At 36.0% G+C, this 19,393-nt stretch overlaps 2 protein-coding genes and 1 long non-coding RNA gene across 6 annotated transcripts; 2 read left to right on the top strand and 1 right to left on the bottom strand.

Moving 5' to 3' along the window:
• Positions 1–1,115: 1,115 nt before the first annotated feature.
• Positions 1,116–1,351, bottom strand: LOC110935411. Its single transcript, XR_002589095.2, has 2 exons — positions 1,293–1,351; positions 1,116–1,175 (listed from the first exon to the last, which is right to left on the bottom strand). It is a non-coding gene; the product is annotated as an uncharacterized LOC110935411 (long non-coding RNA).
• Positions 1,352–5,880: 4,529 nt separating this feature from the next.
• Positions 5,881–9,978, top strand: LOC110944459. 4 transcript variants are annotated; one of them, XR_004894146.1, is made up of 8 exons: positions 5,881–6,780; positions 7,214–7,339; positions 7,435–7,463; positions 7,547–7,591; positions 7,685–7,755; positions 8,455–8,559; positions 8,987–9,485; positions 9,597–9,978. XR_004894146.1 is itself a non-coding variant. In XM_022186134.2 (7 exons), the coding sequence occupies exons 6-7, from the start codon at positions 9,063–9,065 to the stop codon at positions 9,747–9,749; spliced, it is 576 nt and encodes a 191-aa protein (XP_022041826.1). In that variant the 5' UTR covers positions 5,881–6,780; positions 7,214–7,463; positions 7,547–7,591; positions 7,685–7,755; positions 8,455–8,559; positions 8,987–9,062; the 3' UTR covers positions 9,750–9,978. The 4 variants fall into 4 exon arrangements, 3 of the variants coding, with proteins under 3 accessions (XP_022041826.1, XP_035846539.1, XP_022041820.1); XM_022186134.2 differs by having other exon boundaries at positions 7,214–7,463; XM_035990646.1 differs by having other exon boundaries at positions 7,435–7,591.
• A 4,072-nt stretch (positions 9,979–14,050) lies between these two features.
• On the top strand, positions 14,051–17,669 carry LOC110936045 (protein FAR1-RELATED SEQUENCE 5-like). Its single transcript, XM_035984849.1, has 6 exons — positions 14,051–14,249; positions 14,417–14,497; positions 15,112–15,913; positions 15,985–16,243; positions 16,325–16,810; positions 16,995–17,669. Exons 1-6 carry the CDS (start codon positions 14,051–14,053, stop codon positions 17,667–17,669), a joined length of 2,502 nt encoding a protein of 833 aa, XP_035840742.1.
• The last annotated feature ends 1,724 nt before the right edge of the window (positions 17,670–19,393 follow it).

The following is a 19,393-nucleotide window of genomic DNA, read 5'->3' on the forward strand; positions in this document are numbered from 1 at the left end:
TTTCTACACAGTTTTGACAGTTTCTGATAAAACTTTGATTTCTGATTTTTGATTTCTGATTTCTTCCAGTATCAGATCAAGTTTTTCCTCCATGACTGTTTTCTCAGTAGCAGCTTTATCTTCAAGTTTTTTATGAAGTTGTTTAGGGGACATAGATGGTTGTCCTTGGGAAATAGGAGAAATAACTGATGTTTCTCTTCTAACACCACCAGAAAACACATTTTCTGATGTTCTGAGGTTAAGAGGATTGGAAGTATCCAAATTCTCTGTTCCCTCACCAGAAAATTGAAACAAATTCAAGTCCTGGTTTTCCTCATATCCTTGAACCCTTTCAGGTTCTCCATGAGTTGTTGAGAAACTTTTATTTTTCTCATCCAGGTTTCCTTGATTAGTAGACTGATCTCCACCTGTTGTCACCACATTTTCCTCCTCAGAGTCCGACTCAGAAAATGGGTCTTTTGTTTCACTCACATTTTGTTTTGTAAAAACAGTGCTTCTCTGTAGAATTTCATATTTTCCTTGAATTGATTCATCAGGATCACTTTCAGAAGTATAAAATATATTGAGTTTAGATTTTGTTGCACCTGTTTCTCCCATATGTGAGCCTTCTGCATGATGTTCTTATGTTGCATCAATCATATACACATCTTTATCAGCTGGATGAGGATCAGATTCATCCTGTTGCTCTTTCTTGGTGTGCTTGATTCTTCTGCATCATGCTCCATGGGTGACACTTTTTCAAATCCTTCTTTTGTTTCTGCTTGTTTACTTAACATTCTCAGATATTCTGCTCTGTATGATGACTTTTCTGGTATCAGATCCATCATATTTTCTGGCAGAATAGGTACATCAAAATCTGACTTCCATGACCTTGCAGCACTCCAAGGTCTCATAATTTCTGGTTTCCACATAAATTTTGATTTTGGAGTTTGTAGATTCCTTTCAGAAAAAGCATCAGAAATTATGATGGACAGAAATCTGGGGAATGGTAGATGTGAATCTATCTTTCAAGTTTTGGTCAGAATTGATCTTTTGATCAGAGAAAACAGATGACAAGGGTCTTAAACTAAATATAGAACAAACCTGTGCCTTGAGTACATACTCTGGTGCAATTGTTTTACGATCTTCTTTGCTACACACTTCATTTGACTCTGACGAAACCAGATTGATGAACTCTGTAATACGAAGCACAGTGGAATTTGTATACGACATAATAAGGATGAGGATGATCCAGTGGATCACAAGATCGTTTATTTTAGCAAATAGCTAAAAGCACAAAAAGATATTCTTACCGACACAACAGTCGATCAATAGATCTTGAGTATCTCTTGCAACACGTACGCCAGGAGGTAACATTTCCTTAATTATCTTAGTCATGGTAGCTATAAAATTATAAACTTTGCATTAGCATTTAACTGTTTCATCAAATCAAACAACAAAAAAGCAAAGAATCGAACAGACCTTTTGATAATCAGGTAGCAGTAACAAACGGATTACTCACAATTGATTACTTAACCACTACATTATCAGACAATCAAAAGCAAGAAGTAGGTTATTGAAACAGCATAAACTTACTGTTGCACCACTAAATGGTACATCTTCTTAGCCTCAGTGAACTTCTTCATCTTCTCATAATAAATAGTATAAGCCTGGTGAAACAGTGACCTTTTGTTCAAAATATGATTCTCCTTCATATGCTCCGGAATAGAACCAGGATCATCAACAAAATCCAACTTCACACAAATCAATACAAATACATAGATCACAAATCTTTCTAACCCTACGTAATAAACTAATAATACAATGAATAAAATACCATAACGTGCAAACTTCTACAATCACTTAAATCGACTTTCTATGGAGATTAAATTCTAAAAAATCAAATAAGTAGGGTTACCAGTTTCATCCAAACGCGAAGGTATTGAATATCGCTGCGGTAACGGAGATCTGTTTCAAAAGTTTGGACGCGTTTTTGAAGAAACCAAGGAAGCTTCTGTTTGAGTAACTTGGGAGGTAATAAATTTGTCATCTTCAAGCAATTAAAAGGGAAATTTAATCACTATTCAACCATAACTTAAAGCAACACTATACAGCCACCATGAGCAGAACTTGTATAAATTGACAAATCTATTCAAATCCAAATATATTTAAAAAGTAAGTTTCTCCTGCAAATCATGGTGTTTTTATTAAAAATGTGTCTCGAAATGCATATATTTACACTAAAATTGACTAATTTCATACTATCATTTCCTATACAATTCCACCAAACACTAAATCAGTTACAATTTCAACTACCTAACCCTAAAATTCCACTAAAATCCCTACAAATCACCCCAAAACAAGCATACATCTACATATACTTTTTTTTGGGAAACGGGGAGAACCCCGGGCAAACATTTATTAGAATAGAATAAAAGAATACAACAAGGAACTAAGCTAGACCCGGGATATAGGCCCAAGATCTAGCCTGGCCCAAACCAAAAAACCGGGCAATCTATACAAAAGATACCACCTATGCCCATATCTAAATCCTAAAGGCCAACTAAGGCCTATCACATAGATCCAAATCCTACTACAAACAAAGACCCAACTCAACATATAAGGCCCCCAAAAGTCACTCCCACCAACCCAACTCTCCACGCCAACATGATACTTTTCACATTCCAAACCAGTTTCTATCCATTTCTTCCAAATTTTGTCCAGTTTACTACAACATCCCTTCTTAATCGCACAATTTCCATCTTGCCAGCTAGAAGCCCTTTTAGCCCATCCATTCCACTCATAAATAGCGCAACTAACTCTGGCCCACTTTAGCACAACTCCCACTATGACTCTCCACTTAAATCTGTTAGCCCAATCACATCGCCACCAGGCCCATTTGCATAGAACATAATAAGCAGCCCATACCCACTTCGATCCCAACCATTCAGTCCACATATCTCTTTCCAGATTATATTTCACAATTAAAGGCCCAATATTACATCTCGAACAATCAACAATTATAACAAAGCCCAAATTTAGAGGCATCAGTATGATCATTACAGATCCAAGAGCCAACAGCCCAAAACTCAATTTCCCATCAACCCAAGCTCGCATACAGAACTGTTTAGCAGTTGATCCCACAACCCATATAGCCCAATACAAAATATCCCCCATCCTATTTGTTTCACAAATTTCCGATCTCCCCATCCAATTAAAACTAAACCAAACGGCCCAATTACTTTCACCCCACTTAGCCCATACAATAAGGGCTTTGGGCCATCCAAACTGTTTTCCCACAAGAATAGACCTGGTTCGCCAAACCCACCACCCAGTTCTAATTAATGAACAAATGAAACCCAAGTAGACCAACTCAACGCCTAATCTCCAATTAAACCCATATACCACGCCAATTCCAGACATTATAACAAGACCATATACCTCTTTCAAGCCCCATATTGTGGCCCATCTCAAATAAAAAATCAACCAATTTGTACTCACAATTCTATAACCATCTACTGGCCAATTTAACAGCATCGAATTCCCAATACCCACTGACCAGTCTTGCCTTTTGATTTCATCAGTGTTTCCACCAGGCCTAGAACTAAGATCAGCAGTAAGCATTATGAGCCAAATCCAAATACCTTCAATATACAACCACAACTCGTACCATCTATCATGAAACTTTTCTAACCACAAACTCTTAATACAAACCATATAATAACAGGCTGCAGTAATACTTCCTGATACTTTCTTCAGCAGCTGACTATTATATTGACCATCTTGCTGACCTTTCCGTTGACCACATTTTCTGCAATCATTCCATTGTTCTAACAAGAAAGAGAACACCAGCAATTTTATAAGTTTGTCCATCATGATAAGCTTATTACTCCCAATTTCTAAAATAATATCATAACCGCATACAGCCATCTGACAAGCAAACAGCATTAACTCTTTATTACTTATGTGATCTTTCATACAACCAGCTTTAAAATTTTTGCAGTACCAGCTTTGGATCATGTCATCATTATCTTTCCAACTAAGCACATATTTATTCAAGGGATTAGGATCAAATACAAAGGATCCTAATTGTAAGAAGGATTTATAGAGTGACAAGTGTCCAATAACCTTAAAAAACCCCACTACAAAAAAAAAAAAAAAAAAAAAAAACCTTAAACATCCACCACCACCAAAAACCTAAACCCTCCTCCCCCCCCCCCCCCCATCAACCCCCCCGCCCCAAAAAAAATTTTTTTTTTTGCCAAGGGGGTGGGGGTTTAGGTTTTTGGGTGGTGGTGGGGGTTTAGTTTTTTTTTTTAGATTTTTTTTAGGTTTTTGGGGGTGGGGGTGGGGGGGGTTAGGTTGTTTTTTGGGTTTTTTTTGTGAGGTATAGTTTTTTTTTTTTTTTATTGCCCGGGGAGGGGGGGGGGTTGGGGTTAGGGTTTTTTTAGGTTTTTGGGGGGTGGGGGGGTTAGGTTTTTCGGGGGTTTTTTTGGTGATGTATAGTTTTTTTTTCCCGGGGGTTGGGGGGGTTTAGGTTTTTGGGTGGTGGTGGGGTAGGGTGGGGGTGGGGGTGGGGGTGGGTGTTTAGGTTTTTGGTGGTGATGTAGTGGGTTTAGTTTTAGGTTATTGGACACTTGTCACTCTATAAATCCTTCTTACACTTCTTACAATTAGAAGCCTTTGTAGAATAACTTGACCCTTTATTCAAGAACTCATTAGTAGTTGCAAACAACAGACCAGTATACACAATTCTCTGCAGGACCCTATCACAAACATTTATTCCCAGCGCATTATTCCAAAAATACCCCTGGTCCTTATTATTAATGCTGATCAGGTCCTCGCTTTGCCAATTATCCAGTATGCTCTTCCAACTTATTATCTTCTCACTAGACAGCTCAAAAATACTCCCACTATACCCCTGTCCTCCTTCTAACCTCACCAGCATGATTTCTCCATACCACTCCCTTATCACTTCAACCCAACCCCAACTTCCCATAATACCCTTTGACCCAAAGAGGTCAGACTCAAATGACTCAATACAAAACCAAGAAACAGTTGAGAAAGAAGACCAAACTAAAAAGGATTGCTTGTCACTGTTAGGGACTAGAAAAGAAAAAGCAAAATTTTGAGAGGAGAATAATGTCCTAAAAATAGTGACAAGCTCCAACCTTATTTCTCCCTGGCTAGTGCAACTCCCCTGCACATAACATCCTAAAACCTTCATCAAGAATACAGAAGTGGCTAGAATGGTTGAACTACCAGATAGACTAGCCACAAAACAGAAAAAAAGGCTCAAATTTCCTAAAAATAAAAAAACCAAAACAGAATGAAAAATACTTGTAGATCTATGGTATAAGGTATATAGAAAGATGACTACTCTTCTGGCGTTTAGTGCCCTTATTTCACCTGATTTCCAACTATACCCCACCCCCTGATCCAAAAGGATCTAAAGTACACAACACACACATGTTTCTGTCCTAACCAAATGTTTTCAAGACCTTGCAAGGAGCTAAGAAAAAATAAAGAAAGAGAGATATAGTTATACCTATTCACAAGGACTTGATCCTGCCTTATACTTCCTTTGTTATGACTTATCCCAAGTCTCAACCAACCTATCCTCCAAGCAAAAATGGCAGACTTAATTCTCGGTATATAAACAAACCAGAGAATCAAGAGAACATACTCACTCCAAGTCACACACAATAAAAACCCAAACAAAAGAGGAGCAAAAGGAAGCCAAAATGGCCAGATGACTATACCAGCTTTATGAGTGCACCTTATTACTGCAATTCCCAAAGTGCCCCCCGCCCACAAACCTACCTCACCATCTATAGACTCAACACTCAAAAGAAAAATTTGGGGAGCCCAGCCCATAACCCTCCCAATAATACCCAAGCTCACAAATAAAAACACACACCCAAACCCCCACCCAACTGCCCCTCTCCACTCAGCAATGTGACACATCTGAAAATGACCAAGGGATTCACAGTCAACCATATATCTCTCTAAAAGATCTAACCCTTTGGATTTCAATCTCCCATATTTGTTGCACCTTGAAACCTTTTTTCCAGAAATACCCCTGCTCTTCAACCCTCTTTTACTGATTATCATAAAGTTTTCCGTTGATCCACAATTTTGCTTGGGTCTTTCCAGTGTACCATGAACCCCCATTCCTTCCTAGCTTTCAAAGTATTGGTATTAGCATAAATTTTCAACCCCATCAGCCTCGTTCTCACTGTCTCTTTAATGATTGAGCATAATTCATCCACAGTTCTTTGTTTATTTTGGAATAACCTCAAGTTTCTTTCTTGCCAAACATAATACACCATAGCAGCCACTAAAAGTCTTTGAATAATCTATATTACTATATAAAGCATTTCCCATGGATAGAATTGTCATTTCTATACAAATTTTTAAGATGGCATACAAAGAGTCAAGTTAAAATACATAACTTTTTACCATTCTCTTCCATTCCTACCCCTCTTTCGTTTTATCTATACTATACTTGTTGAATACATACACTAAATTCAGGATCTGCTTACCCATCAATGTGACTCTTCAAAGGCAGTCATCAATGTAACTCTTCAAAAGGCAAATGGTTCACCATCTCAAATCGTCTCTTTCACTTTCCCAAACATCCGAAACTCACCACAATCAACCATTACCATTTCCTCTCCAAAGACTCCTACCCCACAATGAATCGGCAAGTGAAGCTTAAAAGTTATTGAATCGGCCGGTGAAGATTAACCCCAACGATGTTCGATTAAAGTGTTCGAATCCAGGAGGCGTTCTTTCCAGGTAAAAATTCCGAGTTCAATTTATGTCTAGCATGATTACCTCAGCCCTCGTTCTTTGTTTAATACTCAGATTTGATTATGGTTGCAGTCTCAACAAGACGTTTTTTTTTGTCATGTTTTGGCTACCCTATTACCAGAGTAAAATTAAAGTTGGGAGTATTGTAAGAATTTTAATAAGCCTTCTTCGATTCAATCGAATTTCGGTTCTAGATTGTAATTTGGGTTTCCATTGATTTATTTAAACTTTTTTCTTTCAATCAACAGAGATTTCAATTGATAGCAACAAACTGTCAAATCTGCAACGTAAAATCTAAACACCAGTTAACTTTAGATCAAGATTTTCTGCAGTTGAATCTTGAATATATAAATAACTGTTGTATACGATCTGGGTTTTTTTTTTTACTTTTCAATACATTGTGTTCTTGTTTGTGAAGGCAAAGGCGCCAAGATGGCTACTGCTGTCAAGATTCGTAGCGATAACTAAAGAATTTGGGGTGATGTTAATCTGTGAAAAGGATCCATACCCACCCTCGTATTGTCTACAAGAGAGTTTTATTACAGTATGTGTTATTTATAGATATATTTTTAAAATGTTATATGTTATGTTATATAGATATTATTTTGCTTATATTTGTTGTTATTTGATCTTTACAAGGAATGATGACAAGAACGACCAACGACAGGGTAAGTTTTACATCTTTTTTATCGAAAAAAATTAAAGTTTTCTGAATGATTAAGATTATTGTTATATTTGTTTATAATTAAAGGGTCTGGCTGCAAAAAAATTTTAACAACATAAAGAATTACCTGAGGTACTATTTTCACTACATAGCCGTTAAGATTTTTGTTTAAATTTATTTAGTGTATACTTTATTAAAAGATGATTTTGTTTTTGTCAAAATCAGGTGAACCGAAGCAATCATCAAAGAGTATTGAGATCTTTGAAGATGAGGAGGATGATCAATCTGTACCCATGGTATTTCATCTTTCTTTCATGATTTTGTGCCTAATTTATAACTATTTTGGCTATTAGTTTGGATTTGATACAAAACCTACTATATAAGATTGAGATGGAAGACTTATTTGAAGAACCGGTGGTTTATAGTGGTTTACAGAAAGTTTGATTTGGTAATTTGTTGGAAGATAAGTTTGATAACTATATTAACTATTAATGTAATTTATTTTTTTCCTCATAAGTTGAGTCATTCAAATCATCCCAAATAAAAAAAGTTGTACCCCATTGTGACCAGATGTCTCAGCTGCGCTTATGCTCGTTTTTTGCACATGTTCGTTACTGATTTTTTGGTCCAATCGCCTCCTGCAACAGCCTTCCTGTTGCCTTATTACTAATGGATGTAGTGGGTGACAAAGTAAGTTTGAGCCTAAGCACCCTTCATTGTGTGTATATGTATGTATATGCTTGTGTGTGCACTACTTGACTGATGGCTGACTTATTAATGCTTGACATCTTGTTTATAAAGTAAGCTTATATATTGATGCCATTCCTTATAGGTTGGTGATCCGGTTCAGAAGGTTGCAATAAAGGGGATATAGTTGACTTATAAATTTTGAAATTAGAAACTTTACCATTGAAATAAAGGGGATATAGTTTGTTCATATTCATCAACAGACTCGTAAGTTATAAACTTTACCGTTTTGTGATATTCATTCGTAGGTTTTGGTTGTTGGAGGTGGAGATGGTGGCGTCTTGCGTGAAGTAGCTCGCCATTCTTCTGTTGAGCACGTTGATATTTGTGAGATCGATAAGATGGTCGTTCATGTGAGTAATCATGATGTTAGAAATTTTGAAAGGTCTTTTATTTAAAAGGGTTGTACCATAAAAATACCAACATACTTTTTCCTTCTACACGAGAAAAGTCCCTTAACTAAAAAATGGTTGCATGATGTCTACATATATGCTGAGTTTGCAAGTTACCAACATTTACCCTTCATTTCAGAAGTTTGTATACATTATTAATATGCTTACAATATTTGTAAGCACTTGTGAACTTAGAAATAGATATGTCATGTGTGATTGGAAAGGTTATTCGACTAAGAACTGATGTAATTTTGCTGGGCAGAGACGCCTATGGTTTTGCAATTAGACCTCAGCATGTACAAAGATACCGTGAATATGCAAATATCTACAGGGTTCTTGCTTTTTTAAAACAGAACCCGCTGATCTTTAATGTTTAACATGGTTTTAGGAGGAAGATGAAGAACGATCGGATAGATGGAAGAACTTTCTAGAACGACAGTCAGAGTGCGTTCAATTGCCTGCAAATGGCTCATCCACACAGGAAAAAAAAAGCAGATTCAGTTGACGGCAGCTCTGATAAGACTCAAGAAGGAGATGATGGTTTAAAAGAACCCGAAGCTCAAAAGGATGAAGCTTCTTCAAAAATTCATCGGGCCCAAATATGGGCTCAGATTAGGCCATCACTTCGAGCCATCGAAGATATGATGAATGCCCGTGTTAAGAAAAAGATTAATACCACAAAAACAGAGAAAATTACTGGAGCCGAAGACGACTCTGAAGATGAGTTTTATGATCTGGAGAGATCCGAATCCGACCCGATTCCCGAGGTCTTGCCGACTGATGGCGTCAGTGTCCCAACTGACGGCTCACTGGAATCGTCAATTCCATGGAAACAGGAGTTGGAGTTTCTTGTTCAAGGTGGAGTGCCAATGGCGGTGAGGGGAGAGGTACGATATTTGTTATCTGATTACACTTCGGGATTTTGAGTTGATGTGGAAAATTTTCAATTTATGTTATACTGTTGGATTTTAGATATAATTCGCCACTTGTAATCGCAGCTCTGGCAAGCTTTTGTGGGTGTGAAGGCTAGACACGTTAAAAACTATTATGAGAATCTTCTACTTCATGACAGTAAGAATGATAACAGTGTGGACCATCAACGATCAGAAGTAGATGAAGCAAATAATAATAACAGTGTGGACGTCTATTAGGTTTCCTGAGGGCAAAGAAGTAATGGATTTGAGGGTTATGAGCATGGTTGCAAAAGTCGTTAGGCGCTCCCTAGTCGATCGACCGGGGAGTTGAGAGTACTCGGCTTAGGTGGAGAGTACACGGGAGTACTCGGACATGCCAAATTATGAAAAAATTATTTTTTGGAAATTAAATATGTTTCAAGTAACATAAATTTAATAATATTTATAACAAAATACGTGAAATTGATATCCATTCTTTAATATGATAGGAATATAAATTGTGTTTTATTTTATTTTAAGTTAAAATCATCCCAAGTTGACCTATTAGATCCGATTTTGGTTGATGTTGACCGCATTCGATCAATTCCGAGTAATTAGTCGGAGTTGAAGAAAGTCGCCTCGGCAGCCTACCTTGAAGAGACTACTCGGGGAGTACTCGGCCTTGGAAACCTTCTTTTACAACCATGGTTATGAGTATGGGGTGTAGATCGAATTTACTATTATACCCCTACAGTGTCTTAAAATTTTGTACTTTTTACAATTTTACCCTAATAAAACAAGCATTTAGTGATTATACATATTGTTTAAAGTGTTGGACGCGATGTAAAATTACATGTATGTACATCACATTTGCTTTATATAGTATTATAGACTATTGAAGATTCATATAGGAGCTCAAAAGGGCAGGGTCCGAAAGTTTTTTTTTGTAACAAATTCCTTAATAAATTAAGATGGTTAATATAAATATATAAACTAGTTTTATTATCCATATGTTTTAGGAATTTATAATCATATAAAAGGAACTCTTTGGCATTTTCCTTTTACAAACCTTATCTATCTAAGGGTCAGGATATAATAGGAAGTTTATTTGGGTAGGAAGTCTAGAAAGTAATCTTGAATATCTATTTATTAATCAAGGGCTAAGATTAAATGAGTGAAATTGAAGAAAAAAAGGAGGCGCGTAGGTTTGTCTAGGGGCATTCTAGTCAATTCAAGTCAATAGTTTCTCTTACCTCCAATCCCCCCCCCCCCATTTTTTAAGAGTTAATAACTCTTTCATACCACATTATTTTTTTTATAAAAATTGCACCAAAAACGAGCGTTTTTTTATCTTTAAAACTAGTAAACTATTGCTATATTTTCGATTTTTTTTTTCGAAAACCCAGTTGCGTAAAACACAATGGACAAAAAGCGTAAAAATGACTTTTTTCTAAAACGCAATGGACAAAAAACACAAAAGAAATGTGTTATTTCTAAAACGCAATGGCTGAAAAACACAAAGAAATGTTTTTTTTGTAAAGTGCAATGGACTAAAAACACAAAGAAATGTTTTTTTTCTAAAGCGCAATGGCTTAAAAACACAAAGAAATGTCTTATTTCTAAAACGCAATGGCCAGAAAACACCAAGAAATGTCTTATTTCTAAAAAGCAATGGCCAAAAACACAAAAAAATGTTCTTTCTAAAACGCAATGGACTAAAAACACATGTGTTTTACCTTTATCGCAATGGACTAAAACACTTCAAAATGTGTTTTTCTAAAATGCAATGGACCAAAAAAAACACATAAAATGTGTTTTTCCTAAAACGCGGTAGACAAAAACACAAAAGAACGTGTTTTTTTCTAAAATGCACCGGACTAAAAACACATAAAAATGTGTTCTACCTAAAACGCAATGGACTAAATAGACTTCAAAATGTGTTTTTCTAAAACGCATTGGACCAAAAAACACATAAAAATGTGTTTTCCTTAAACGCAATATATAAAAACACAAAAGAAAGTGTTTATTTTCTAAAACGCAATGGACTAAAAACACTATAAAATGTGTTATTTTTAAAACCCAATAGACTGAAAATACAAAAAAAAAAAAAAAAAAAAAAAAAAACAGTTTTTTCATTCTTTTGTAAAATGCAATGACTCAATTCAAAAACCCAGATCGTAAAAATGCAATTCAAAATTTTCTTAGAAAGATCGAAACCGATTTCTTCAGATTTCTTCAACGATTGACGAAATTTGAATGCTAGAAACACTTATCAGCGTTCGAATGGAATAAATCGAGTGATTTGCTTCAAAATCACGTGAAAAAATTATATATTGTATGAAACTAAACTGAGCTTCTTCAAAAAAATTGAAGAACACGCTGATTGGGTGTTCAATCATTGATTAGTGACAAAAATCGCACTATAATGTAGTGATTATTGTGATAGAAAGTGGAGAAAAGGTTGAAGATGGTGGGTTTTGAAGTTGCAGAGAGAAGAAGAGAGGAGATTGGATAAAATTGACTAAAAATCCTATTGCTTCATATCCTTTCTAGCCAAAATAAACTTTCTATTTGATCATCTCTCATCTATATAAATCGTAAAAAGTGCCTTAACTATATATGGTTGAAGAGGCTTGATGAATAGTACATGTATTCTTTATTCTTTTTTATGGCAACGTGTCAACAACCATACTTTCTCTAAGCCATGTTTCAAAGTTATGCCAGGTGGCTTCCCTACAAACCTTAATAAGCCACGTTTCAAAGTCATGAGACGTGGCTTACCTGCAAATCTTTTAAATATGGAGAGATGAAACAGCCAAATAGTCTGGGAAGCCAAAGCCACCCTGCAACAAAAGGGTACATCGTTTCTTCCACCGGTCAAACCCACCATCTATTCAACAACATCGACCGTGGAACCATGCCCGATGAGGGGCGGTATGGTGAATCTTCACAAAGTTCAACCTCCGGCGACAAGATATATGGACGGAAAAATGGTTTTGGTAAATGAGGAAGACTACCGGTGGTGGAGTTCGACGGTTCTGAAAGCGGCAGTGAATTCTAGGCCTAGAAGATGGTTTTTCTTGAGCGGCGACGACTATGATATGGTCTGAAGGAGTAGGTGAACAATGATGAAGGCTGCTTTTTTTTGCAGAGATTTCTAGAGAGAAAGTATGGAGTAGAGAGGTAGATGTGGAATCACCGGTCACGATGGTCGACGTTGTTGCCTTTTTCGGAGGCTTTCATTAGTTTTCTAGAGAGAGAAACCTACCGTCTTCTTTTTTTTTTTTTAATTTCTTTCTAACTTTGTTTGCACTGCAAGTTCTGCTTCATTTATTTTATTTCATTTTACATTCTTTCAAACTAGTTTTAAACTATCGCCGCGTTGCGGCGAATGTTTTTTGTTGTTTAGTCTGTGTTTACATGTGCTTTGAAATCACTACAAGTGTGTTGGGTACGGAAACCGCTGATAAGAATAAAAAGAAAATATAGAAAAAAACACTAAAAGATAAACAAAAGAAAATCAACAAAAAAAGTTGTATGCTAATAATGTTATTCGTATAAAACCTGTGGTCAGAGATAAGCAAATGATATTGGGTACCGGTACCGAATTTCCCGAACCGTAAGATCTTAAGTACCAATTCGGTACGACTTTTGGCGTTTCCGGTACCGGTTCGCTACCGTTTTTTACCTTCATATACTGGTATCGTAACTGTTATTTTCGGTACCAGTACCAATTCGGTATTGATTGGTAATAATAGTAATAATAATAATAATAATAAATGACTGTTCATTCCCTTTCCTTTTTATCATATATGAATTGTATTACTTTGTAGCATTCATTATATTAGTTCATCTAAAATCTTAAAATAAAATTATTTAATTTTGTTTATATTCACAAATTTGGATCCGTACATTAACCCAATATTTTTTGACATCAAACACAATATTTTTTGACATCAAACATTTGGTTAATGTGAAACACGTGTTTATATACTTTTGGGCATATTACAATTTTATTTTTGATTTTTTACTTTTGCTTATTATACCGAGTACTAATTGCGACTAATCCTATAATGAACATAGCCCGCCACAACACACACGGAATTCCACTATATATATATATATATATATATATATATATATATATATATATATATGCTAATTATAATGAGAAAACTCAGTCCAGTTGACTAAACCCTGAAAACTCTAATATGTGGCTAGGATTGATCCACGTTTAATTTGTTGTTTGAAGAAGGAGGGGCATGATAGTAATTTTGCATGATTCACTTTTGACATCTATAGATGGCGATGGTGATGTCTGCACACGCAGACTTCTCTCCTTGTATCAAACCTTCATCTTGTCATGCTTTTAATAAATGCTTGTACTTGGAGACTTTCTTCTTCTCTCCTTTCTTAATATCACAACCTTCCAATATCATAAAGAATGTGTTAAAGAGAATCCTTTCTTCTCATCAGTTTCTTTCTCTTCATTTATTCACACCATAGAGAATGTGTTAAAGAGAATCCTTACTCACCATTGAAGAGACTTTGCATTTAACATGGCTGATCTGAACAACCAACAACATCTAACTGTTGCCGGCGGTACGGAGGTAGCCAACCTCAATGATGATCCCGGTTCACCATTAAATGTTGTCCCACATAATCTTTCACTTCATTTTGCATTTAATGAAGATGAAGATGCTTTGGTTGAGGGAAGAGTTTCTCCAGATCCTGAACCTATTTCTTCAGAGATTACACGTGAGTGATTTTTTTTTCTGTTTCATTAAATGTACAGCTTTAAATGCTTGTGTAGATATTCGTTCGATTCATGTTGGTTCCTTTATTTTTTCTGTTGTGTAAAATAAGGATTTATTTGTTTATTTGTACATTGGATTGTTGTTGCTTATTTTTTTTTTTATGTGTAGCCTCAATTCTGAATCAAAATGGACTAGATGATGATGAAGATGGTGTTCAAGATTGTACTTTTACTCAGTTGTTATCAACAGGTCATTGTTTTTATCTATAGTTTAATTGTTGTTTGTAGTTTATTATTATTATTATTATTATTATTATTATTATTATTATTATTATTATTATTATTATTATTATTATTATTATTATTATTATTATTGTTATTATTATTAAACAGATGATGTTTTGGGTAGTTTGGTTGAAAATGTGGTATTTTTTTCCAAGGCAAAAAACAAGTGTAACCATTTTTTTTAAGAAACAAGCTTTTAGAAAACATGTCGTTAGACTTGTATTAAGTTTTTATATTTTTTTGGAAACAAAGGTATTGAACTTGGTACTATGGTTAGGTTATATATCATAGTATGTATTGAAAAGGTGACACTATCGCATACCATAATAATAATTTAGTAAGGATACGTTAACAAAGTATGACATATGGTCACCATTAAAAAAATGCAATAGCATCTACACTTTTTGGCGTCATCAATAAAATGTACTTCCACGTTTTATTTGAATTTTTTTTGGAAAAGGTGTTAATGTTGTATTTTTGGAAACTATAGTATCAGTTTGTTATGTTTTCATGTTACAAGTAAATTTGTGTTTTAACCTATACGTGTTATGATTTATTTAATCAATACACTTTTTCTAGGTGTTCATGCGGACGAGGAATTTTATGTTCACCACACACCCAATGGGACTAGAATGTGGTGTCATAATGTTCCTATTGTTTTAAAGCCTGTTGTTGGTTCTGTTTATGAAACGTGGAAGGATGTGTTCAGTATGTACAAGGATTATGCTGTGTATTCTGGGTTTTCTATTCGTAAGGGGCAAACCAAGAGATGGAAGGGGGTTGTCACTCACCAGTACATAAGGTGTACTAAATATTCAAAACCACAGATTAAGCGTAAAACTGATACTTTGGAGCATTCAAGCTTGACTATTAGGCAAAGTAATTTCACAGTGACAGATTGCAAGGCTAGTATACTGGTTAAGTTTTGTGAGGGCAGCTCTACGTGCACAGTGGTAGGGTTCAATGAGCACCATAATCATCCGTTTGTTGAGCGTTTCAATCGTGACCTAAGTAGGACTTCAAGGAAACTACCATTTGCATCCAAACAGTTTATCCATAACATGAGTTTGAACAGAATTGGTCCGATTGTTTCTCACAGAGTTTTAGTGTCCCTGATGGGTGGACATCACAATGTACGTGGCACGCCAACTGATTTTAAGAACTGGAGCCAGTCGGTTAGGCTTTATATTGGCGATCGTGATGCGCAACTTGTTATAGATCGTCTCAAAGAAAGATCCGAGAGCTTACCAGACTTTTACTATGAGTTTGTTGTTGAGAAAGGGCAATTGAGATCGATTTTTTGGGCAGACGAAATATCCAAGATAAACTACGAGGTGTTTGGGGATGTGTTAGCTTTTGATGCGACTTATCACACTAACAAGTAAGGTTTTTGATAGTTGCACTTTTTTTCCCTTTAACATATTATTTAACTTTTTTTTCTTTGTCGCACAGGTACAACATGATTTTTGTTCCTTTCACAGGCGTTGATAATCATAAACAATGTGTGACATTCGGTGCTGGCTTGTTATTCAACGAAACCACTGAGTCTTACAAGTGGTTACTTGAATCATTTCTGAAGGCACACAAGAAGCAACCAAAGCTAGTTCTGACGGACCAGGATCCTTCAATGAAAGCTGCCATTTCAGAGGTTTTCACAGACTCTCGGCACCGCCTTTGCATGTGGCATATTATGAAGAAACTTCCCACCAAGGTTTTATTTTTATGAATCTATTTTGAGAAGTTTTTTTTTGTTTCATTTATTTTAACAGTTTTTGTGTTTTCATTTGTATAGATTGCTGGAGACTTGTTACAAAACTCTGAGCTAAGAGCATTGATGCATCGTTTGGTGTGGAGTATTCACATGAAGCCATCTACATTTGAGACGCGGTGGCAACTTTTGATGGAGGAATATGGGTTACAAGATCACGACTGGTTGAAGGACATGTACTCAATTAGGGACCAATGGGTACCTGCCTACTTCCGTGACATCCCAATGTGTTGTTTGATGAAGACTACATCAAGATGTGAAAGCTCTAACTCAAGCTTCAAGGTCAACTCTTCTAGCGCTAACACACTAGTTCAGTTCATGCTATGTTACGAGACTAGGATAGACAATCAGCGTTACAGGCAACGCGTTGCAGAGTTTAAAACTTCATCTAGTGTATTCATGGACAGTACTGACCTAGCTATTGAGAAGCATGCTTTTGAGTTGTATACACATGCAATTTCTACGGAAGTAAGAAAAGAGATATACAAGGGGAAGCTGTTTTGTTACATTGTAAACACGGAGGATTTGTGATGAAGGTTGTGTTTACTATGTGAATCAATTGGACAAACGTAACAATGCAACCAACACATTTACGGTAATTTTGATGTATCCTTATAGTTGCATTTTTTGTTTTAAGTTATTCATTATGCTTTTTTTCATAGAAGCTTAATTATGTGTTTTGGTGTTTTTATAGGTTATACTTGAGTTGAGTAACCAGTCGGTATCCTGTTCATGCAACAACTTCATCCGTATTGGATATTTGTGTAGGCACATTTTTTGTGTTTACCGGGTAAACAATATTGAAAGAATCCCGGCCCAGTATGTTGTTAAGCGTTGGTCTAGGGACGTGCTTCCTAAAAGTTTATTTTCTATTGAGAGTCGATATGGCGTTGACACTCGTCCACAAGCTGCTGCGAGAAGTCAGATCCTTGAGATCGTAACTGAATGTGTGGACGCATTAAGAAGCGATGTTGGAGGACTTTCCTCTTTCGCTGAGCAGATAAAGGAACTGAAATGCAAGTTACTAAATGGAGGACCAGTTGATGACGAAGCCAACAATGATAACTATGCTGCTGTTGAAGAATTGCTTGGTGTTTCTTTAGATGGGTACGTAACTCTCGACAACCCAGACGGGATCAGGAACAAAGGACGCGGCAAACGCCGGCGATTGTCTAGAGCACCTCAGGATGGAACGAGCAACTCTGCTGTCAAACCTCCCAAAACACCCAGGCTTTGCCGAACCTGTATGAAGTACGTGACTGGGCATGATTCAAGAAATTGCAAGAAAAAGAAGAACAAGAATAAGAATAAATCGGGTAACGAGGACGAGGACGAAGACTCAAGCTCTGCGAGCCAGGAGTCCACTTGAGTTGGTATTTTTATGTTGATGTGTGTGATGTGCGTGTTTTGAAAACTTTTATGACGCCAGCTTTTTGGTCTCCATTTTAGTGGAGCGCAAGTAAACTTTGATCACCCCTTTTGGACATGCACATGTTTGCATGTGTAGATTATCTGAAAGTCGATGCACATGCATATGTTTGCATGTTAGAATGTATGTGGTTTTGGTATGTCGTATGGTTTTAAGTTTAATGACTATGTTTTAACTGATCAGTTGCATTATGAAATGATATCCCTAATGTTTTGTGTTAGAAGTAAACGTTGCATTGTTTGTTGAGATTAAGAAATGGGTGGTACTTAGTTGGATTTATCTTTTGTTAGTATGCTAATGATATTTTCGTTAGTATGTACCTGTTTATGCTATGTATTTTTTAGTTTTTTTTTTTTACTATGTTACATTTTTTTTACCATGAGTATTTTTGTAGATTCTTTGCCGTGTTTGAATCTGAGATTTTTCAATCTTATGGATTTTTTTTATACCATGTTACATATTTTGGTCGTTACATCCATTTTATGTATATAATTAGCTAGAAAATGTCCCTTTTCGTTACAAAAGCCAGTAACAAAAAAAAAAGATGTATCTTTTTGTTACTTTTTCCCTTTTTTACCTGGCGATGCATTTAATTTGTCATTTACTTTCATATCTAATCACCACCATCCTTTTTCATTATAAATAAGTTTCAGCACCCCCCAATGTGTATATCCCCAAAGCATTGTTACCTACTTATCACACACAAAGCATAACAATGCACAAGAGGCCATGTTTGGTTTCCAAAGTTCCGGATGTTGAGGCGATCGATCTCAAGCCTGAAAAAAATGAGTTCATTAATGTTGGCAAGAGACTTCGAAAGTATGCATCGCATCCAGTCGGCGTTGGCGATATTCCTGAAACAACCCCTCTACCCGCTATGCCCATACGTACGCTTAGGGAGATTTTTACCAGTGATGGGCACCCCCGCGGGAAGAGAACTAGTTTTCCGACCCCCAAGGTTGAACCCGATGTGAAGCCTACGGCGCGAGCAATACCGAAAAACGAGCCTACTGTTAACGCTACAGTCAAGATGGAGCCAAGAGTAGTGCCCAAGGGTGAGCCTACAACATTCCCAAAAAAAAGAGATGTTGAAGACCCCACAACCAGCGATTGGGTTGATGATGTCTCATGGATGAGTGAAATTGAGTGGGATTCATATTTCCCAATAAACATATCAGTTTCCCCTGTGCCAGCAAACCCTTGCAAGTGCAAAAAAATGGTTCACATGAACAAGCTCAAGTAGAAATTAGGTGTTGTTGGTGTGTTTTATTAATTATGTTGTTTTTTAAGATGTATGTATGTTTTTAGGTTAATTAGAAATTAGGTGTAGTATCAGGTTATCAACATTATGTAAGGAGTAATTTATGTGTCTAATGTTTTTGTAATCTTTTGTGGTGTAATATGTAATGGAAAAAAAACTATCTACTTTGTGTGTTGTTACTTTATTTCTTGGGATGTATTATTATTTTTTGTATTTTGTTTTTGGTTTATTCAAGTAGATATGTGGTAAACTTTTTCATAGGGGGGGGGGTAAGCCCCATTTGTTAAAAAAAGTAATGGAAAGTTAAAAAAGTAGGAAGTACATGGACGTGGGTAATGACAAAAGGATATATTTTACCATGGGACCCACAAATGGTTGGTTCATATCTTTATATTAGATCCAT

This window comes from Helianthus annuus, chromosome 1 (genome assembly GCF_002127325.2).
Source record: "Helianthus annuus cultivar XRQ/B chromosome 1, HanXRQr2.0-SUNRISE, whole genome shotgun sequence".
Lineage (NCBI taxonomy): Eukaryota > Viridiplantae > Streptophyta > Magnoliopsida > Asterales > Asteraceae > Helianthus > Helianthus annuus.